The 23,240-nt window shown below is 35.3% G+C and overlaps 1 protein-coding gene across 2 annotated transcripts in view; it reads right to left on the reverse strand.

Annotated features, from left to right (window-relative positions):
- Window positions 1-1,888: 1,888 nt before the first annotated feature.
- GRTP1 (growth hormone regulated TBC protein 1) overlaps window positions 1,889-23,240 on the reverse strand; it is a 68,372-nt gene continuing 47,020 nt past the window's right edge. For both annotated transcript variants that reach the window (XM_051984237.1, XM_051984238.1), the window contains 3 exons: window positions 16,549-16,721; window positions 16,140-16,325; window positions 1,889-2,293 (listed from right to left, as the gene is read on the reverse strand). In XM_051984237.1, the coding sequence (XP_051840197.1) occupies window positions 2,204-2,293; window positions 16,140-16,325; window positions 16,549-16,721 (449 nt within the window). In that variant the 3' untranslated portion in view covers window positions 1,889-2,203. The remainder of the gene's footprint in view (window positions 2,294-16,139; window positions 16,326-16,548; window positions 16,722-23,240) is intronic.

Below are 23,240 nucleotides of genomic sequence, written 5' to 3' on the forward strand. Positions count from 1 at the left end.
TATATGCCATGCCCTAGAGAAGGAAATGGCAAACCACTCCAGTATCTGCCAAGAAAATCCCAAAGTGGGGTCATGAAGAATCAGACATGACTGGAAATTACAACACATAAATTTGCCATATATCATGTCACCAAAACCAATGGAAGAGAGGATACCAGAAGAAGATAGCCAACCTTAAGTCTAAGGTTAAGGACAGATAATGAAATTTGGCAGTTTGATAGGTTACTGTTTTAAGGAAGTGGTAGGATCAAAAGTCAGAATGGATAGATGTGAATGGTGAAATAGAAGCCCAAAAGGAGTATGAATTTAGCAATGAAAGATATGTAAGAAAACTTGAGGGGATGGCAAGGTCAATTAAAAGTTTTTTTAAACATGCATTAGCATTATTTGTAGACAGTGACAAGCATAGAATTGTAAGAGATAAATCAGTCTGTGGCTTCAGGGAAGTTAAGATTCTACTGGGAATGAAACCAAAATAACAGGCAGAGATTGAAGAAAAGAGGAAGGAAATGGTCGATGTGGCAAGATCCTGAAGAAAATGGGATAGAATCAAAAGCACAAGTAGAGGGGTTAGCCTCTTCCTTAAAGCTTGCAAGTGAGTGTAGCATGTGCTTGATTAACTAGTTTGAATTTTAATGAGAAAGCTAGTAAAAGTGATGAGATGGGGAATAGGACACTCTATGAGTTCATACTTTGTTAAAATGTGTTATAATTGTTGAGGGATAAGAATATGCCCCTGAGGGCTTGAGAACTTTGAAGCAACTGCTTTGCAGTTATGGCAATCAATCATGGAAAGGAAAAATGGCTATGCAAAAGAGATTGCCCTTATGTGGTAAGGTTACATTTATTTGAAATGAACTTAGTTCCTTTGGGTGCTTTTTCCTAAATAACATTGAGCAGCTTGGGTTCCAAGAAGACAAATGGGAAGATTGATCCATGTTTGAGGTTTGGTGGTGGGAATGGCAAAATAGGACAAGAGATATAAAGGTATAATTTAACTTGTTCATTTTTGAAGACCAATGACATCAAGAGTCATACATGAATTGGATTTAAGTGAGGTAGAATTGCACAAAATCGTGAGCTATCTCTTGCAGAGTTATTGAAGTCCAGCGGCAAGACAAAAGTCAGGATGACTGACAGTGGCCTGGGATTCAGTGGACAACCTTGGCATCTTCAGTGAAGGACTGAGTTCTGAGCATTCCACAGTACTTGCTTCAGCTGCCTTCATGGCCCTTCTTCGTACGCTTGGGACACACAACCCCTATTACATCACTTAATTCATGGTCCTTTCACTTGCCCTCAGTTTGGATTAGCTCATCTACCAAGACAGTTTTACTAGGGTATGGCTACTGAGGCTTACAACTGCTTAGAGCCACAGATGAGACTTGGATGCACGCCAACCGTGGATGAACAGTCCCCCAAAGGTCTCTGCACCACAGGGGCTAGTGCTCCTTGAATAACCATGTGTTCCTTTGTATTGGTACAATGACGTAGCTGGTGGTCACTCTTGGGCCCTTGGAGGAAGGCTTAAGGGCATCCTATCCTACTAGAATTTACTTGAGAGCTAAAGTGAAATAGGGGATCTGAGCTACTAACCAAACCATTCACCCATATCTGCAGTTCATCCTATCATCACCATAGTTGTCTCTCCCACTGTTACTAAGGATGAGAGGAAACATTGTGCAACACTAGCTTTCTGGGCAATTTAGAGATTAAAAGGTGCCTCACCACAAACAGACTAAACAAAGATGGAAGCAAAAGGCAGACAAAATTATTTGTAGATTGTAGAAAACGTTTGAATTTCACCATAGGATAGAATAGGTCTAGTTTTTTGCTCATTGATCCAAATCTTTTGAAAATTGCTAGTTGTGTTTAGTCACAAAGAAACTTGGGTTGCCATACTTTATTTAGGTACAAATATTTATGTAATGTGTACAGATCATTTAATTTTATATTATAATTATTAATGCCCAAACAAAAATATTTCTCTTCAGAAATCAACATGTAGCTCACATTCTGTGGAAAACAGAATGACATAATTTTGAATCATTTTTTAAAAATTGTCAATGTTTAGTGAGAATATGAATATTTATACCCACATATGAGAAAAGTAGTGAAAACTTGGTCATGTCCACTGTGGAGGAGACAGTTCTCTCAGCCAGTGCAAATGTAGGAGGAATGTGGAGTTAAAGACACAGTTGGTTTATCCCTGAGCAAGTAGCTTTTCTCTGCAGTTCTTTCGAAGTTTGGTGATGGTGGCATTGGACAAACTTCCAGGTTCTGTAAATATTTTCTGAAATGGAAAAAAAAATTGTTAGGAAATGGTTTGCAGGTTCTTAACCTACCCACATTATTGGGTGGAATATTTTTTTGGAAACAGAAGATTCAAAGAAGATGAGTAGGCTTGGGTGGGTTGACATAACAGTTTGTACTGATGAAGTATCCATGTGGCGAGATCATAGATTCATTAACATCCCTATCCTTAAACCTATTCACTAAATAATAGTAACAAGTGGTTCCTATAAACAAGTTCTAAATTCCTATTAACAGCTAAAGGGAATGAAATGGGGGCATGAGAACATATAACTCATTTAATAAGATAAAAGAACTTTTTGTTTTCCTAGAGCATTTCCCTCATCCTATATTTCTCCCTTGCCTCCATTCACTAACATATGGAATTCCCTCTCCCAAATAGAAAGTTAGTTTGAATGGAAAGCAAGGCAGAGATCATTCCATTTAAAAAACAAAACTTTTTATCCCCTGGACATAGCATATAATAGTCATTTAATAAATATTTATTGGAGAAATTAATGAACGTTAAATCTTTTTTTGAATTAATAGTATCAAAAGTATATACAATTAAATCTTATAGAAAGTACCCTCTTTACTCAAAACACTTTAGTTATGAAACTTTAACACAATGACTTGGTATGAAATTGTGGGAAGATGATAAGTTAGGAACTAAAGGAACTTAGATCTGCCATAAACACTTCTCCATCCAGGTATAAAGTTTAAAAAATACATTGAAAGGAATAACAAAAACAACAAAAGAGAAATAGCTCAAAGTTTTATCCTGTCTAAAACCATACAAAAAGACTGCCAGAGTGCACATGCAGCTCAGATTCACAATAGCAGACAGAGACCAGGGCCAGGCCCAGGAGACCTTCACCCTCTATAGCCACAGCAAAAGGAAATATCAGAATAACAACTAAAAAGCAAATACCTGGGGTCTTGCAGAAAGCTTGCTCCCAGAACAATCGGTACCATCTTACTGGGACCTCTCAGGGTCACAGCAAAAGATGGAACCACTTCTGGGTTCAGAACAAGGCAAAGAGGAGAGAGAAGGGGCCCAGAAATTCTTGCAGAAGACTGGTCCCATTCTTAGTTACTACATCTAGGACTTGCCATCAAAAGGGGCTTGTCCATACCATCAAAGAGTAGAGAAAAAATTTTAAAAAGCATTTATTAAGCACTTAGTATGTGCTAGTGGCACTCTGCTAGGTGCTGGGACTACAGACAGAAGCAAAGCAAACCTTGTTCTCTCATTTCAATGGGAGAGGACAGGACATAAAGGTAAATTGGAAAAAGAGAAGGGATATGTAGCATGGAGGGAAGATGGCCAGAAAATGATATGGAGGCCTGGTTTCTAGTAAGATAAGGTCAGTAATCAGCTATCAGAACTAGGGAATGCAGAAGTTAAGTTCAAGGTCCCAATCCAAAAAGTGGCAGAAAATATGAGTGAACAAAAGAAAATGACTCAACAATAAAGAAATACTATAGATTGAAAGAGAAGCCCAAGAAATTAAGATAAAGGGAAGAGAGTAACCTCAAACAAATCAAAGGAAAGCCTCAGAGAAAAGAATGTTCTGGCCACAGGGAATAATGTAGAAATGAAGTTAGAGATACACAATGTAATGTTAAATGAAATTACAATTAAGGAAGAAAGAATGGCAAGTAGAATTAATAGGTTAAAACAGAAGGTCAAGAACTGGTCTCCCTAAAGATTAGAATGACCCAAACAAAATGTAGTAATTTTATGAGAAAACAAAACTCTAAAAGAATAAAAAAAATAGAAAAAATATATAAATGATATACTATCAAAAAACTATCAAAACCAGACCTATTTAATAATCTAAGATTAAATACCTGAAAATCATGACCAAAACAAAACTCTAAAAGAATAAAAAAAATAGAAAAAATATGTAAATGATATACTATCAAAAAACTATCAAAACCAGACCTATTTAATAATCTAAGACTAAATACCTGAAAATCATGACCAAAAACCTGGGATTCCATATTTTAAGAAATTACAATCTTCATTAACTTCATCACTATAATGCTATTCACATATATTTTATAGATTTATTTATATAAAATGTTTATTATTTATAATTAAATATATTTATGAATGAAATATATTTATACAAAACATTTTATGTATATATTTTGTATTTAAACTATATATATTTATTAAATTTATATAGTACTTTAAAAGTAATTTAGAAAGTACGGGTTACTATTCCTATTTTATATATGACGAAACTTAAACTTAATTCATTGTTTTGTCCAAAATCACTCAGCTAATGAATATTTAAGATGCGATTCAAACTCAGGTCTTCTTCCTGATCCCCCATTCCAGTACTTGATCTATTATACAACCCAGCTATCTCATAAAGGAAAACTCATTTATTAGAGCCAGAGGACAATGAAAATAGAACTGATCCACTATCATCTCCCGAAAGAATTCTCAAAATAAAATGAAAAGTAGACAGTTGACATTTCTTTTTTTAAAAAGGGGAGAAAAAGTTAAAATTGTATTAATGATGAAATTGAAAGAGGAGAGCTGAACAAATCGACATACTCTCTGAAAGACTCAAATCCCAATCTGTGAAAATACAGAGGAGGACCTTTTTTTCCCCCACCAAACCTCTTCAGAACAAGGAACCAATTTTCCAAATTACAAACTTTGGATAGCAAGAGCAAAATAAAACCCCAGAATAATGAAAAACAGTTGTATAAACAACTCAAAAGGAAAAAAAAAAAGTATCAATGTGGGAAGATGATATTGAGAAAAAGGAGTGGGAAAGGAAAAAAAGAAAGTAGAAGAGGGAGGGAGGAGGGAGGAGAGGGGAACAAGGAAGAAGAGAGGAGGGAGAGAAATGGAAATAGATGATAGGTAGAAGACAAATTGATTGATAGATATTACATGTTTACTAGTGCCAGACATTCTGCTAAGTAATAGAGACAAAATAACAGAATATCAGATTTGGAAGGAACCTCCTACTTACATCTGACAAATTATCATCCAATCTAAGCCAGACTTCCAAAGAGGGGGAAATCACTTCCCTAAACTTTCTACTTCACTCCACTTCTGGATGGCTAGAAAACTATGCCAGGAAACTTTTTTTTTAATCTTAAATTTGCCTCTTTGCAACTTTTATCCAGTATTTTTAATTCTGTCCCATGGGGACAAGCAAGAAAAGAAGGTTTTTTTTAAACCCTCTTTCATGTAATAGTCCTTCAAATACTTAAAGGTAGCTGTTATGTCCTGACTCCTCCCTATTCCATTTTCACTTCTTCAGGCTAAATATTACTAATTTCTCCAAATGACCCTTGAATAAAATGAACTCGAGGCCTTTCATCATTTTGGATGACCTTACTCTTGATGTTCTTTGGCTCACTGATATCCATCTTAAAATATGATTTCCAGGACTGACGATAGTAATTATCACTCAGGGACCAAGTATAATAGACACTACCATCTCCTTCTTCCTGCATTCCTGATCTGTCTCTCATTACAATCTAAGTGGATCAAATGATTTGAACTTAACAGTCTAAGAATCATTATCATTAGCCAAGAAAACAAATAAAGATTGAGCAATACTTTCTTCTCTCTATCTCTTCAAACTGCTCTCTCTAAAGTCACCAATGATCTCTTAATTGCAAAATCTAATTGCCTTCTACCCCCTCTTTCCCCACTCCCCCCCCCCCCCATCTGCATTCTTTTTTGGCTTTCTTCTTGACAGCGTTTATTGCGGATCTTCTAGGTACTGTATTTTCCCTTTGGGTTTTTGTGATACTTTTGTCTCCTGGTTCTCCTATTACCTGTTGAATCCTTCCTTCTCAGTGTCCTTTGCTAGATCATCAAGATCATATTCACTAACCATGAGTGCCCCACAAAGGTTCTGTCCTGAGACTTTCTTTCTTTCTTTCTTTTTTTTTTTAATTAAAGCTTTTTATTTTCAAAACATATGCATGGGTAATTTTTCAGCATTGATCCTTGCAAAACCTTGTGTTCCAAATTTTCCCCTCCTTCCTCCTACCCCCTCTCCTAGCTGGCAGGTAATCCAATATGTTAATTTATTAAATTTAAGTGTTAAATATGTTAAAATATATGTTAAATCTAATATATGTATACACATTTATACAGTTATCTTACTGAGCTTTTCTTTGTAATTTCTCAATACTATGGTTTTCTAGTGATCTCATCTGCTCCTGTGGAAAATGATCAGGTTTAGACAGATACCTCTAGTTTTCCTGATCACCAGTCTTGAATCTCCAACTATTTACTGGACAGTTTGAAATAGATATCCCAGATAGCTTAAACAAAACATGTCCAAAACTGAACTTATTTTCTTTTCCCCAAACCCCTCATCTCTTCCTAACATCCCTATTCTTGTCAAAAAATGTCACTATATCCTCCCCACCAGTCAACCTAGGCTCATAACTTAGGATTTATCCTTTACTCTTCATTCTTTCATTCCCTGGATCCAGTAAGTTTTCATGTCATATCAATTCTATCTTTATAACATCTCTTATATATGTCCATTTCTCTTCTGTCACTGCCATTACTCATATCATCTCATGCCTGAACAACCGAAATAGCTTTCTGGTGGATTACCTTCAGTCAAATCTCTCCCTACTCTAGTCAGCTGCCAAATTGATTTTTCTAAAGTGCAAGACTTACTGTGTTATCCCCATTCTATAAAGTCAAGTAACTTTCTATTACCTCCCAGGATCAAATATAAAATCCTGTGTTAGGCTTTTAAATTCCTTCAAAATCTGGTCCCTTCCTCTCTACATAATTTGGGATCTGTTGATACTGTCCCATTTAGTATTCCTCAAACACAACATTCAATTCTAGGCATTTTCACAGATGTCCACCATATCTAAAATTCTCTTCTGTTTCTTGGCTTCCTTCTTCACAGCTAAAGTTTTATCTTCTGTAAGAAGTCTTTCTTAGTCCTTCTTAATCTTCTCTCTGGAACTCTTCTCAATCTAATTCTTATGTATATTTTTTTAAATTACATCTTATTTGTTTCAATCAGAAAAAATCCACATTCTTCTCACAAAAGAAAAATAAGACTCTTTACAAACATGTAGTCATGCAAAGATAGTTTTCAACATTTACTCTTGCAAAACGTTGTGTTCCAAATTTTTCTCCCTTTCTCCCCACTTTTCCCCTCCCCTAGTAGAGTTGTAATCCAATAGAGGAGAACAAGTAATGCAATATAGGATAAATATATACAATTCTTCTAAATATATTTCCATATTTATCATGCTATCCAAGAAAAATTAGATCAAAGGGGGAAAAAAAGAAAGAAAAACACAAGCAAGCAAACTACTACAAAAAAAGTGAAATTACTATATTGTGATCCACTCAATTTCTGAATGCAGATGGCTCTCTCCATCACAAGACATTGCCCTGAATCACCTCATTGTTGAAAATATATACATACAAATATTTACATCACATTTGATTATGACATAATCTTGTTGCTGTATACAATGTTCTCTTGATTACTTCACTTCATGTAAGTCTCTCTAGGCCTTCCTGAAATAAACTTGTTGATTATTTCTTATGGAACAATAATATTTCATTACATTCATATACATAATTTATTCAGCTATTCCCCAACTGATGGGCATCCACTCAGTTTCCAATTCCTTTCCACTACAAAAAGGGCTGTCACAAACATATTTCACATGTAGATTCTTTTCCCTTTTTATGATCTCTTTGGGATACAAATCCAGTACAGACATTGATGGATCAAAGAGTATACACAGTACAAACATATAAAGGCCATCAAGAATTTCCATGTTGTCCAAGTTCAAAAAATAATTGTTACATTATTTTGCAATCTTTCACCTCTCTATCAAGAAGTAGATAATATATATCATTAAATGGTGATAGATGGTGGTAAGAATTTTTTATGTCTCCCCAAATTGTTTGCTTTGACAAAATTAATTGTCACCGCATAAGTTGTTTTCCTTTCACTCTATATCAGTTCATACAATTTTTCCTAGGATTTTCTGAAGCCATTTCATTTCTCTTTCATTCATCATTTCTTACAGCACACAACAATATTCTATCACATTCATATGCCGTAACTTGCTATTGTAGTCCCTTAGATTCCTATTCCTTAACATTTCAAAAAAGAACTATAAATATTTTTGTATATCCTTAAAGTTTGTTTTGCTTAGGACTAATCCCTCCTTTAACTCACTCTTTTTCTAATTCCTCTTCCCCTTTCTCTGTTTTCCCTAATGAATGAAATCTATTTCTATATCCAACTGGATATGCATGTTTTCTTCCTTTTACACGTTTAAATGAGAGTGTCAGTTGCTCCTCTCACCTCTTCATTGTTTGTATAGATATCTACTAAAGCATCCTAATTATGTAAGAAAATTTTTCCTAACCTTCTTTTCCCTTCCACTCCCTCTTCCCATGACCAGTATTTCCTCTTTCCCTGCCTTTCCATTCTTTACTTAAGATCATCAAGACAATACAGAACCACTCTCAGATCTTGCCTCATTAGATTTCCTCTGTGACTCCGATGACAAAGTTTACTAGGTTCAAAACCAGTTTGTGCTTGTTTGGTCCTTTATTCATGTTTACCTTTTCATGATTCCCTTAATTCCTGTGTTTGAACTTGTCAAGATTAGGAGGAACCCTGTTTTTCCATAGCCAAGGCCCAGCAAGCAGGCTCTGTCCTGAGTTTGGCACAAAAACAATCTTTTGCCCTTACTCTCTGGTAACATGCATTATTCTGACCAGCAACAGTTGTTCTCTGAAGATTTATGATTTTCACATTAATTGATAACCACTTAGATTTGCTAGACTTTCCTATTTCCTAGGAACCTGAGAGCCAGGAGCCAGTAATATACTGCAGCAAAAAATTATCAATAATACTTCCTGACATTTTAACAATTCCCATGCTTATAACCACTAAGTGAATCAAACCAAGATGTTGCACTCCTGTTCCTGCCACTTGAGACAATCAACTTAGAGATTGTTCCCACAACACCCAAGAACACCTCTATTGTCCCCAAAATGTCTGCATGCATGGGCCTGTCATGGGAACTGTTTCCTCAAGACCTACAAATACCTGTGTTGGGTCCCGCCTTTTGTGGTTTTCGTGCATAAAAGCTCTATCCCTACTATAAATCATAATCTTCCTTCCCTGGTGAACTTTGATTTTCAAACCTGTTTTCTCATTGTAATTAAACTTCTCTTTGATTCCTGGCCCTCCTGACTCTAGCCTGCTTTGTTTGGCTTTCACCAGTTCCAGTCTGGTTGACAAAATTTAAAGTCTCTATGTAGCTTTGGTCTTTTCATCAGGAATGCTTGGAAATCTTCTATCTCATTAAAGATCCATGTTTTCCCCTTCCAACATTATACTCAGTTTTGACAACTAAGTTATTCTTGGCTGTAAGTCTATATCCTTTCCATTCTGGAATATTGTATTCCAAGTTCTTTGCTTCTTTATACTAACAACTGCCAAATCATGTGTGATCCTACTGTAGGTCCTCAGTATTTGAATTCTTTTTTCCCCTGGCTGCTTGCAATAATTTTTTTTAAACTTAGAAACTATGGCTATGATATCCTTGAGAGTTTTCATTTGGGGAGTCTTTCGGGAGGTAACCAGTCTATTTTTATTTTGCCCTCTTGTTCTAAGAGAGAGTTGCAGTTTTCTTTTAAGATTTCTTGAAATATGATGTTTGAGCTTTGCTTTTAGTCATGATTTTCAGATGGACTAATGATTTTTAATTTTTTTCTCCTTTTTCTGTTTTTCAAATTAGTTTTTGCTATGAGATACCTTACATTTCTTTTTATTTTTTCAATTTCTTGACTTTGTATTCAAGGTATGTTTTTCTCTGAGGCTTTGCTTGCAGATATCTTGGAATTATTTTCTTCTGGTTTATATTTTGAATTGCCCTATCATTATAATAGCTATTTATGGTAGAATTCTTTTTTTAATTTTTTCATTCTGCCAGCCAACTTTCTCACTTTGGACTTGATGTTAGGGCTGCATTTTTGGAGGAAAGATTGGATGCTTTCTTAGTATATTGAGTACTGTGTTATTCCAGAATTTCTGCAAAGGCTGGAGACCTGCAAGTTTTCAGTGCTTCAAAGTGGTCTAACTGAGAGCAAAGATTAATTGCTTCTCTCCTGCTCTAAGCTCTGCAAGTTCTTGACCTGGTTTTCAGTCTGAGCAACAAAAGACTGGTGCTGAACTCAGCTTCTATCAGTCAGCTAGAAAGCTCTGTTGGTTCCGAGTGATAGAATTATACATTTCTCTTTGGTCTAAAATTCCTTCTTTTGCAGAGTAGGCTAGCTGCTAGAATTGAGACCCTGTTCTACTCTTAGGGTCTGGGGCACATAGCTGCTGCTTGCTTCTGAACTTTCTATTTTATAGGCATATTACTCAGGATCTCCCTATAGGGGAATGCTAACCCTGTGCACAGGTTCCCTTCTCAATGCACTTTAGAGCTCTGATTGAGAACGAGTAGCAAATCTTTGGTGTTTGCATTTGTGCCTCTCATAGTATTCCATTGTGGGTCTGGGACTTCTTGCTCTGGTGCACAGACACTCCTTGGACATGAAGTGATCCAAAACAGTCCTTCTCTCTCTTATCCCCATTATTCACATTCCCCATTATTCTCTGTCTGCTTATGCTGGGCAAATGACTCACTGTGACTTTTTCTGGATTTTCTTAACAGGATTAAGTCTGGTATATTTTCCAGATCTGTTTGGAGGAATTTTATGGAGGTGAGCTCAATTGTGCTGCTTCCTATCCCATGTATATTTTGCTTGTATGTAGTTGTTTGTATGTTATTTTCTACATGAGAGTGAGCGTAAGAGTGGAGGCTGTTTTGCTTTTCTTTATATACCTAGCACAGTATCCATAAAAGACCCTTAAATTCTTATAGACTGACTAGCATTGTAGTCTTTACTCATACTGGGAAGCAGTTTCAACTCTTTTTTGATTCTCCTCTTATTCCCCAGTAGAGTTTAAAACAACAAAAACATCTTTTTTGGTCAAAATTCCTTACTAACCTCAGCTCATTCTGAGTTCCAGTACTCTTAACATAATTCCCACAGGAATAATAGAAAGTATTGGTGCCTTTTCTGATAATTATAGTGCATCTAATTATAACTTATGGATAAAAGAATATTGCATGAATCTTTGGAGTTATCTCCATACAAATTATAAGTCTAAGTAACACTACTGGCAGAGGCTTCCCACTAACACAAAGGACCTAAATACATTTTGGATACTTAATTCTCTGACTTGTTGTCCTGACAACAATAAAACCTATAAAACTTCAGTATCTCTGGCAATCTACCAAGAATAGCCTCCAACTTTCCTTACAAGCCCTCAGGTTAACAAAGCTTCCAAATGCAGGGTGAAGGATATAGAAAAGACTTTTACCCAAGTCCACAGACAGAGTGAGTTGGAGTCCTTATTCTATGTGCCATTATCTTTCCAGAAACTTAGACAATTTCTATGATGTACAGTTCTGTCATTGGTAAGGGTCCCAAATTCACAAGACTGAGTTTTGCTCCTACATGGCCTGCTCTTTTCCATAGCCCTTTCATCTACTCCCCCTCCAAGCCCCCATGAGGATATTTTGCCAGCAGTTCTAGTCACTGCCCCCATGTAATTCTTAGATCACAGGAGTCTTATTGTTATTGCCGTTACTCAGTTCTACTGCTATCCTCAGTTCAGTTCTTTTCTCTTTAAGCAACAAAGTCTTTATTATTTGATCTATGGAATGAATCTCAAAGTATGGCATCTCTTTTATCCCCCTAGTTTTTAAATTTTTCTTTTTTTTTTTTTAAGCCTTCAGGCCCTACAGCCCACTCTGCACATACATGGCTTTTTTAGGTAGCCAAGGGAACTCCCTCCTTCCATTCTGGATACAATGACTCACTCATGATGAATCTATCCCACTTGCCTCTTCTATAAGTCGGACCATGTACCACCTCTTTGCATCTTCAAATGAATCTTGGAGTTCTAAAGAAGCAATCAATTATGTTCTGGTTTCCTTTAACACAGAAGACCCCCCTCCCTTTTTATTGAAAGCATTCCGAAAGAGAAGTGAGAATAGGGAATCTGGTACTTATAAAAGGTGTACTTACCATATCTACACTATATATGATTTAAAATTTAACCAATAACTGCTGGCAAACTGAAATTAGAAATATGTTCTTAAAATGAACTAATATTTCAATAATTTAGACATTTTTCTTTACTTTTTATGTCTGTACTCTGTTTCTTGCACAAATTTCCTCCCTAATTTCTCCCTGGTTCCCAAAGGCTATATCATCATAGCACAAGTTCTAGCAGGTCCTAACCAAGCTGCAAAAACTTTGAGCATGGATCTATAGATGGATTGATTATGTCTGTTGCTTAAAAATTAACTTACTTAAATTCGAGTCATCTACTAACTTACAGTGGGATAGTGAACTGGGTTCATTTTAAAAATACTTATGTTAACAAAATTATGTACCCTTGTAGTATGTAGTACCTTGTATGTAAGAAAACTTTCTTATAATAATTCCCTATTTCTTTTCAAAATAGTTGGATTAATTTGCAGCTTCACCAATTGATATATATTATACATCATTAACTAACTCCATCTTTTCCTCTTTTCTTAAACACACACATGTATAGTATTCTTCTGAGAAACCCAATAAAAATTCTTAATGAGTACTGCATTAATTAAATTAATTAAAGAATTAAAGACAAATATTAGGGGGATACATACTACATAGTACATACTACTTAAAGTATGTAGTACATACAAAGTATGTACTACTTTGTAGTACCTTATTTATTTAGTGGGAGAAGTATTTGTAGATTCTTTTGCTTATTTCACTTTACTTCAGTTCATATGAAGTCTACCTATGTTTCTCTGTATTTTTCATATTCATTATTTCTTAGAGCATAGCAATGCCACACTACATATCATAAACTATACTGTCATTTCTCAATAGATATGAATCTAATTTATTTCTAGTTGTTTACTACTAACAAAAAAGCTACAATAAGCATTTTTGTGTATATAGGAACTTTTGTCTTATCTTTAACCTCCTTGGAAAAGTTAGCAATAGGATCTCTTAGTCAAAGGGTAAGAACATTTTAGAAACTTTCTTATAATAATTCCCTATTTCTTTTCAAAATAGTTGGATTAATTTGCAGCTTCACCAATTGATATATATTATACATCATTAACTAACTCCATCTTTTCCTCTTTTCTTAAACACACACATGTATAGTATTCTTCTGAGAAACCCAATAAAAATTCTTAATGAGTACTGCATTAATTAAATTAATTAAAGAATTAAAGACAAATATTAGGGGGATAGTCTTAAAGCCACTGGTAAGGCTGAATGCAAGGGCTACCAGAGAAGTCCAGAGTCCCTCCCTTCTATTAAGTTCTTCCTGCCAAAAAAAACAGGCCTAATGGGATGAAAGCCAACTCCTAAGACAACTAAAAACACTGGTGGCATTAGCTTTCACTTCTAGGACTGCATTGTCACTCTGCTGAGGAAGAAGCAGCAGGAACTGAAACTTCCAAGGAGCTTCACAATTTCTTTGTCTCCCAATCCAAACTGGTGCATTGTCATCTTAACTTTCTCCTTTATGAAGCCACAAAAAATTGTGATTGTCCATCTGGAAGCCAAATTTAACCTGAGAACACTTACATAAGCTCCTTAGAGAACTTGGAACCTGTGCTAACTTACTCTAAATAGTCCTTTAATAGACCCTGCATCTGACAGTGTATTATGGTTTGCATCTTACTTAATAACCTCTCATGTCTCCTCATGCTATAAGAGTACTATCTGTATTCTACTTTGTTCATCTCCTTTGCATTGGGATTTAAATGAGTACAGTATTTCTCTAAGATTGCCTTCTAAGGGAGGAAGGATATTGCAGGCTGCATTTATGTGGGAGTACCAACACCCATGAAATCCTGCATCCTTGAAATATCACAGTATTATCTCTTTTAAACACATCTTTAAAAAGCAACTAAGATTTTTTTTTCTCCAACAAGGAACCCAATCTTCTCTTGGACAAAAGTGTCCTGAATAGGGTTGGATTACTCCAAAGAATCAGGCCAGGAAGATTTCCATGACGCCAGGACCCAAGGTAGAGTTTCCAGTCAGCATCCCAGCTGCTCCATTTCTCCCATCCTCCTCTCCTATTCTTGATAGTTTTGTTTTAGTTTCTTAACTGATTGTACTGGATCTATAATGACATACTTAGCAATACTGTGAACTCTCAATTTTCCATAAGAAGCAGGAAAAAATTAAATCCACTGAAATCTAGTCAACAGTTTTTAACTACCTTCTCTCCTGCCCTCCCCAAGATTTTTGAGAGATTCAACATAATAAGTCTTCATTTTAGTTTTTTCTTTGCAGCATCCCTTCTATCACTGCTTCATCCCCTATATAAAGTTAGAACTCATATTTTCCCATAAAGTAGGTATGAAGAAATTGTTCAAATTTACCCTAGAGGACTTCCAGAGGGAGAAAGTAATATGGCAATATGGCTCCATTGAGCTCTCTCAATATTCTCTTCCAAATAACTTTAAAATGACTCCTCAAATTGAATTCTGGAGTTGGCAGGACCAAGAAAAGATCGGAGTGAGATATTCCTCCAGTTCAACACAACTTAGCAAGTTGGAAAGAGAGATCTATGATATGGGGGTGAAGATCAGTCTGGAGAGTGGGGGGCACAGCAATGGTGGAACTAGAAGGTGGGGGAAAGGAGCATCAATAGTTTAAGAAGCTCTCAAGCCAGAGACAGTAAAGGTTCCTGGCAAATGGAAAGAAAGAGGTTCCAGGCATTCTTGTGCTAGTACTGGATGTGTGACCAGATAGGATGTTTGGCAATTCCGTTGCCTACAACAACTTTTAGATCATAGTTCAAGGGAAGAGAGAAGCACTTTCAGGTGAGGAAGTGGAAACCCTGAGGAGCAATATCATTTTTGGTGACCAGGAATCAAGGACTAACAAATTAATTGCAATTCCAAGATATCAGGGACTCTTCCTCAGTAAGAAACAGTGCAGAGCAGATGATCACACTTCTCCCCAGATCACACCACCTTGGAAGCACCCCAAACTTCCAAATCCCCAGAACTAGCTCTGAAAATAGCAGTGCAGGAAAATCCTGAAGCTTGAGACAGTTCGCTTCACACTCACTTCTCTCACCAATTTAAAAAAAAAGGAAAAAAAACCCAAATGATTAACTAATTCCTCAAATTAAAATAACAAATATACATAATTAAGCAAAACAAATTCCTGTATTGGACCTATCAAAAATATTTCTCTCATTTTGTACCTTAAATCCATCTTCTTCTTTGAGGAAGTGAGCAGCCTATTTCATTATGGGTCCTCCAAAATTGTGGCTGGTCATTGGGTTAATCAGAATTGTTGTTTGTTTCTATAATGTGCTAATACCTAAAACTTCATATACTTTACCAATTTTTTCTACCGCTCTAAAGCATATGCTGATGAATGGTAAATTACCTAAGCAACAGAATGAGGAAAGGAAGCAAAAATCTATACAGTTTATCATTTAGATGTGGTCTCTAAAGAAATAAAGCATTGATGAAAATATGAGTATGGTGTAACTTAAAATATAGCATAGGGTCAACAAAATTTTAAAAATACAAAAACCATTCTTAGCTTATAAGCCAAGGAAAAATAGGCAGAGGGACTGGATTAAGCCTGTGAACTGTAGTTTGCCTAATTCTGGTCTAATACATTTTTTGCAAAGGACATCTACTACTATAGTCTCTTCTTTTAGATTAAGCATAAAAAAAACACAAAAATATTTTACCTGCATGAATGTATGACATTCAGTAACAAACGGCCCCTTTGTGACCTGTTTAAATTTTTCACATATATCTGGGAAATTAGTGGCTTCCAAAATAGAGGCTTGGTGTTGCTTAATTAATGTTAAGGCCACACGAAAGATAACTTTTGAACCCTCATAAAATAAACAATCCCAAATTCGGAGCACCGTCTGTAGAAAAACAAAATTGGAAAAACAGATCACCTAATTATAATGTAATTATTACATATGATACCTACAATATATATTGTATTATTTATTATATACATTATAATGTAAATTATACAAATTATTATATATATTTATATAATTATATGTAATAAGAGTTAAATATATACTTGAGGATTTTTAAAGGGCTAAGGAAATGTCATAGTGAAATGCATTTAAGTCTTACCTCTACTGGGAGGATATCAATAAATAAACAAATAAACCAGCGGGAGACTACTAAGGTCCACATGACATTATGTCGCTCCATTAAGTTTGCCACAGATGGGATTTTCATCTTCACAAGCTCACCAAGAACTTCTTGATCTGTTTTCAAACCCATCATTGCAGGACTATAGTAATCTTTGACAGAGAGAACAAGAGAATGAAGAAAAAAATTAGTCACTGAATATCATATCTTCTTTTAAAAAGAAGTATCAATTTAATCATAAAAATCACAGGACTTCAGAGTTGAGGACAACTCAGTACAGTTCTCTTCCTTCATAGATGAGAAAGATAAAGCCCAGAGAGTTTTAAGTATATTGACTCTGGCAGAGCTGAGATTAAAACCCAGACTCCAAATCCAGTATTATTTGGGCTCACAATAGCCACTATTTCCCCTTGCTAACTTTAAAACATCTCCTTTGTTTATTCAACTTTTTAAAACAAAACTAGCAACATGGGACACACCTTCAAAATGGTGATGACAAAATTAAAGGAAGAACTACGTGAAGGACTCTCCCAGACCCTTCACAGAAAATTAATACTGTTTTGGTCTTAAAATCAAATAGACTTCAATAACCACAACTACTTCTTGAAATGACCACTGGGGGGAATACTCGTGCTTTAAAAACAAAGTATGCTTTCAGCCATGCACTCACTGACCTGTCTTATTTATCTGGTACCTACAAACTGTAGCTGATGTCTTTTTTCATAAGGGGAGAGCAGAACATAATGCTTGAATTTTCTGAATGCTGGGCAATTAAATTTCAGTTGTAAATTTAGGACCGGGGGGTGGAATGGGGGGAGGAGTCTACAAATTGCTTTCATGGGAGTTAATAGGTAACTTACTATGATGGTTTTTTTTCCCCAGGGAATTTCCAGGGGAAAACCCTCAAAACACTGCAGCTCAACTTAAAAACTAGGAGAAAGGGATGCTAAGGGAATCATCACAGTGACTGGTCCAAAGGATCTGTGTTTTGTTTGTGTTCCTGCCTAAGTCTGTCACTCTTTGCATATGTTACCCCTGAAAACTGATCTCTTTATTAGAAGAGAAATTAAATCTTTTGATTTAATAGAAAAGATGGAGAATTGCTAGATAAGAAGAAATAAATAAGTCAGAAAGTAAATATGAAAAAAAGATTTTGAAGAGGTGATGGGAATAAAATAAGTGTTAAGTAGAAGAATGGCACAGAAGAAAAGAAATATTGCAGTAATATAGAAACAGATTTGTTAAACCCATCCCAAAGAGGATAAATTTAGACCTTCTGAAGAGATTGCACTCTATTGCCAAGAAAGGAAAGTGATGTAGAAAAGGTTAATAAAAAAGATTAAACTTATAGATTTGTCTTCTGCAAATTCCAGGAAATTGGTTGTTAAGCATTTACAAGAATACAATTCCTTGCATTTAGAAGGAACAAAGAATTCTACTGTGGAGCAGGGAGTATTTATATAGCATTTATTATGCACCAGGTAGAGTGCTAAGCATTTTTACCTCATAACAATCTTTTTTTTTTAATTTAAATTTTATTTTATTTAATAATAACTTTGTATTCATAACAATCTTTTAAGGTAAGTTATCATCCCCATTTTTATAGTTGAGAAAACTGGGACAACCAGAGATTGAGAATTGCCCAATGTCACACATCTAGTAAGAGTCTGAGACCAGATTTGATACATTTCCTCAGGTTGATGCTCATCTATCAAGTAATACATTAAAAAAAGAAAAGAAGTCATTAAAAATGTTTAATCTGGAGAAAGGCTTAAGTGGAACATGATAGCTGTCTTCAAATATCTAAAGATTTGCTATCCGGAGAATGAATTAGGCTGCCTTTGTACAGCATCAGAGTACGCGACTGGGACCAATAGGTGGAAATTATATAGTGAGGCAGATTTTGACTCAATATAAGATAAACATTTCTAAACTGGAAATGCCTCCATTTTAAAGATTTTGCCCTTACTACAATTTGCATCTTTACAGTTGATGATGGATGACTGTTGACAAAATACTGTGGAATCAATTTCTTACACTGAGTGGGAGGTTACATTAATAATAACAGTTCACATTGATCACAGTTAACAGCAAGATTATATGATGATCAATTGTGATGGACTTGGCTCTTCTCAATAATGCAGTGAATCAGAGTAGTTCCAATGGTCTTGTGATGGAAAGTGCCACCCGCATCCAGAGAGAGAACTATGTAAACTGAAAGTGGATTGAAGCACAGTCTTTTCATCTTTTTTTCCCCCTATTTCTCATGGTTTTTTCTCTTTTGGTCTGATTTTTCTTGCACATGATAAATATGGAAATGCTTAGAAGAGCTGCACACATTTAACCTATATCAGATTGCTTGCTGTCTTGGGGAGGAGGAAAGTAAGGGAGGGCGAGAGAAAAATTTGGGATGCTAAGTCTTACAAAAATAAATTTGAAAACTATCTTTACATATTTTAGAAAAATAAAATGCTTTCGAGAAAAAAGAAGAAAAAATAATAATAGCAATTCTTATTTAAATCATCTGTGATTTTAAAATGCTAAGCAAAACAGAAATAAAAGAGAAACAGCATCTGTCCTTATGGAACATACATCCTACTGGGGGAAGCACATATGTGCATATACATGTATAATAAAATAGCTACGAGGTGATTTTCAAGGAGAAGGCACAAAAAAGCCAAAAGAAATCAAGAAAGGCTTGATAAGAGAATAGTGATTCTAAAAAGGGAGATGCATACTGCATTCCAAGCACAAGCAAAAGCCAACTCAAAGGCATGAAGATGGATAATGGAGTAGGGGTATATGAAGAGCAGTAAGAAAGCAAATGGCTCCCTTTTAGTCTTCAAAATGTCCGAGTAGCAATTGGGGCAGGGCTGAACAAATTGTGAGATAGGAATCCAATGGTATACTATTATTTTATAAGAAATGATGCACAGGCAGATTTTAGAAAATTATGGAAAGACTTACATGAACTGATGCTGAGTAAAGTGAGCAGAAACAGGAGATCACTGTATACAGTAACAGCAAGACTACAGATGGTCAGCTTTGATAGATTTTGCTCTTCTCAGCAATACAATAACTTTAGACAATTCTAAAAGACTCACAATGGAAAATGCTATCTCCACATTTAGGGAAAGAACCATGGAATCTGAATGCAGATTGAAGTATATTATTTTCACTTTTTTCCCTCTTGTTCTAATTCTTTTTTTCACAACATGACTAATGTGGAAGTACATTGTATCACCTAAATTGAGTGCTATCTTAGGGAGGACAGAGGGGAGAGAGAAAAAAATGGAAATCAAAATTTTACAAAAATAAATTACAAAAACTAGTAAATTTAAAAAACAGGACAAACAAAAAAGTAGAAGAGAAAAATCTCTCAAGCTAAGGGGAAAAAATATATCCTTCACCAAAGCAGAAGATAGAGGAAATTACAAAAGATAAAATCGTTAACTTTAATTACTTAAAACTGCATCTAAGATAAGAAGGAAAGTGGTTCAATGAGAAAAAAAAATCTTTGCATTAAATTTTCCTAATAGATATTCAAAATACATTTAAAAAATGTGAGTAGATGACCATCAGTTGGAGAATGCCTGAATAAATTATGGTACATGAATATAATGTTCTATAAGAAATATTTCATAAGAAATGATAAGCAGGCTGATTTTAGAAAAGCCTGGAAAGATTTATGTGAACTGATGCTGAATGAAGTGAGTGGAACTAAGTGAACATTGTACATTAACAAGATAATATGATGATCAACTGTAATAGATTTGGCTCTTCTTAATAATGTGGTGATTTAAAACAATTCCAATAGACTTGGGATGGAGAATGCCATCTCCAGGGAGAAAACTATGGAGACTGAGTATGGATCGAACCATCATATTTTCACTTTTTTATTGTATATTTTTCTCTTGTTTTTTTCCCTTTTAGTCTGATTTTTGGACAACATTACAAATATGGAAATATGTTTGAAAGGACTGCACATATTTAACCTATATCTGATTGCTTTTTGTTTTGGGGGGGGGGGAAGAGAGGGAGAAAAATTTGAAATGCAAAATCTTACAAAAATGAATGTTGAAAACTATCTTTACGTGTATTTGGAAAAATAAAACACTATTGAGAAAAAAAAATGTCCCAGTGGCACAGTGCAAAGTTCTGAGGATATAAAGAAATGCAAAACAAACAAACTAAAAGCTAAACCAAAACCAAAACAATCTACTCAAACCTGCTCTTAAGCTTACAATCTAATGGGAGAAACTACATGCAAATAATTGAAATAGGATAATCGGAGATAATAGCCTGGGGAGGAAAGGCACAACTTTAAAAGGGATAAAGAAAAGCTTCTTCTGAAGCTTGGGGTTTTAACTGAGACTTGGCAGGAAACCAGAGAAGCCAGGAGGTAGAGGTGAAGAAGGAGAATGTTCCAGGTTTGAGAAATAGCCACCAGGAAAATGTCTGTCATTGGGAGTCTTGTGCAAGAATGGCAAGAAGACAGGGTCACTGGGTCAGAGAGTAGTGAATAGGAAGACTGGAACGATAGGAAGGGACGTATACTATAAGAACAGAGCCTGTGATTTTAAAAGCTAAACTCAGAAACTGCAAAAAAAAAGTCTTTGGAGGGAGGAAGTAAAAGAATAAAGATCAGCTCTGGAAGGGAAAGGAGCTCAATCTCAGCAGTCACAAATGTGACTCTCCAAAAAAGTACCCTGCTTCAAGGACAGCTCCTGATTGCTGAAGTCTTTTCCTTTCCCCTTAAACAAAATGAATCTGTACGGAATCTGTCCTTAGCTCCCTAAGTGGACACTGCTGTCAGCTGATTTGGGGTGATACTAGGACAATGATGATATAATGTAGCAAACACATTAACCAGAACCACATTAAATCTTAATTCTATCTGTCCCCTGGATGTAGACAGCAGATTCTCAATTATCTACACAGGATTTTTTATAGAAAAGACTACTCAGTTGGTCCCCTGACCCTTTTCCTGTACCTGTCATTCCAGGTCAAACTTTCCTTTTTTTTTTCCCACACTAAGTCATCTCTTGTTTTTCCTGCCTTCAGCAAATCTTTTAAAGGGATATACCATCTAAGGCTGTTTATTGTTTATATATTTACCAGGAGATCCTGAAGAATGTGCCAAATTCCCTTACCCATATGAATTATGATGGGGGAAAAGTGCTAAGACAGGCAAAGTTCCCTATCTTCCTCTGCTCCATTTTCTTTATTATAACATCCCATTTGCAATAGGGGACAACGGAGGGAATAGTCTTTTAATAGCATTTCTTCTCTTTTTTATTGGAGTCATTAACACAGACTTAAATTCTACAAGCAATGCCCATGACACCCAAAACAGCCTAAGATGAAATTGGCTTCCAGCATCCCAGAACAATAACAGGATTTGTTAAGAAGAAAGGATAAAGACTAATCCTGCCATGACCTTGTTCTCAGTTACAGAGAACTTGAGAAGAGGTTCCAAAAATAAAGGCACTCTATCAGAAACTGTTATATGCTTAATCACCAGGCTCAGGTCACCAAGGTATGTTAATTAAATTAAACCCAGAACCTTTTCTACTTTCCCCTCTTTACATGTCTGAGGCAAGACAACCACTACGGATTCAAAAACTGCTTGTCAGATACCCCCATCCCATTCCCAACCTCCAATACTGATTCTTAAGCAGAGGGACATCAAGTTAAAGAGATTTTAAAGCAAGGTAGCTCCCCTGGCACAGCAGATTGAGAACTGGTATTGATATCAAAGAGACTGGATTCAAGGCTTGACAACTAAAATGACAAACACAAAAAATACTTATTTCTAGGTCTGTTTTTTGCTTCATAAGTCTGGTATTTATATATATAAACACACACATACACAAATCTATATATTAAAGCAAGTACCTCTTTCTTTCTCTCTTGATACACACAGAAAGAGACAGAGAGAGAAGAAAAAAAGACAGGGACCTAGGTCTCAAGTAGACCTCCTGAGTCTCATAAGGAATAATGAACAGTTATCTAGAGAATCCTAAAATATATAGGTATATTTTATAATATATGTGCTTATAGATACACACATGTATACACACATATACATATGTATAATGTACAGGTATAATGTATATATATAAAATGTACATATATACATAAATATACATTTATATATACAAACATGTATGTAAATATAGATATAATATATACCAACATGTGTACACACTTAGATATAGACACCCATGAAAAACAATATGGAAAGTTGGCCTTGTATTCAGAAAGGTCCAGATTCATAACCTTCCTCTGACATGTACTGGCTGCATGATCTTGTGTAACTCACTTCATCTTACCTAACCCAGGTGATTCAAAGTCTCTAAGTTACAAATGAGTCAGCTGCCTGCTAATTTACTTAGGTAGAAACAGTAGGAATTCTGTACACTAATGAAATTTTAGTTTTAGGGAAAAACAAACAAACAAAAATGTAGTCTTGCACAAATCTAGAGTCATTTTGCCATGAAGGAACTGAAGGAAGAAGTGTTTGGATGCCACATAAATGTTATCAGAAAACATTTTTACTATTCTAACAATAGTTAACATAACAAAAATATAAAAAGAAAGCCTTGCATAATAAAATTAGGTACTTAAGAAATTTTGTTTCATCAAATTACTATCATCATTCTGTCCAT

The sequence above is a fragment of the Antechinus flavipes genome, chromosome 3, assembly GCF_016432865.1.
Source record: "Antechinus flavipes isolate AdamAnt ecotype Samford, QLD, Australia chromosome 3, AdamAnt_v2, whole genome shotgun sequence".
In the NCBI taxonomy this organism is placed as follows: domain Eukaryota; kingdom Metazoa; phylum Chordata; class Mammalia; order Dasyuromorphia; family Dasyuridae; genus Antechinus; species Antechinus flavipes.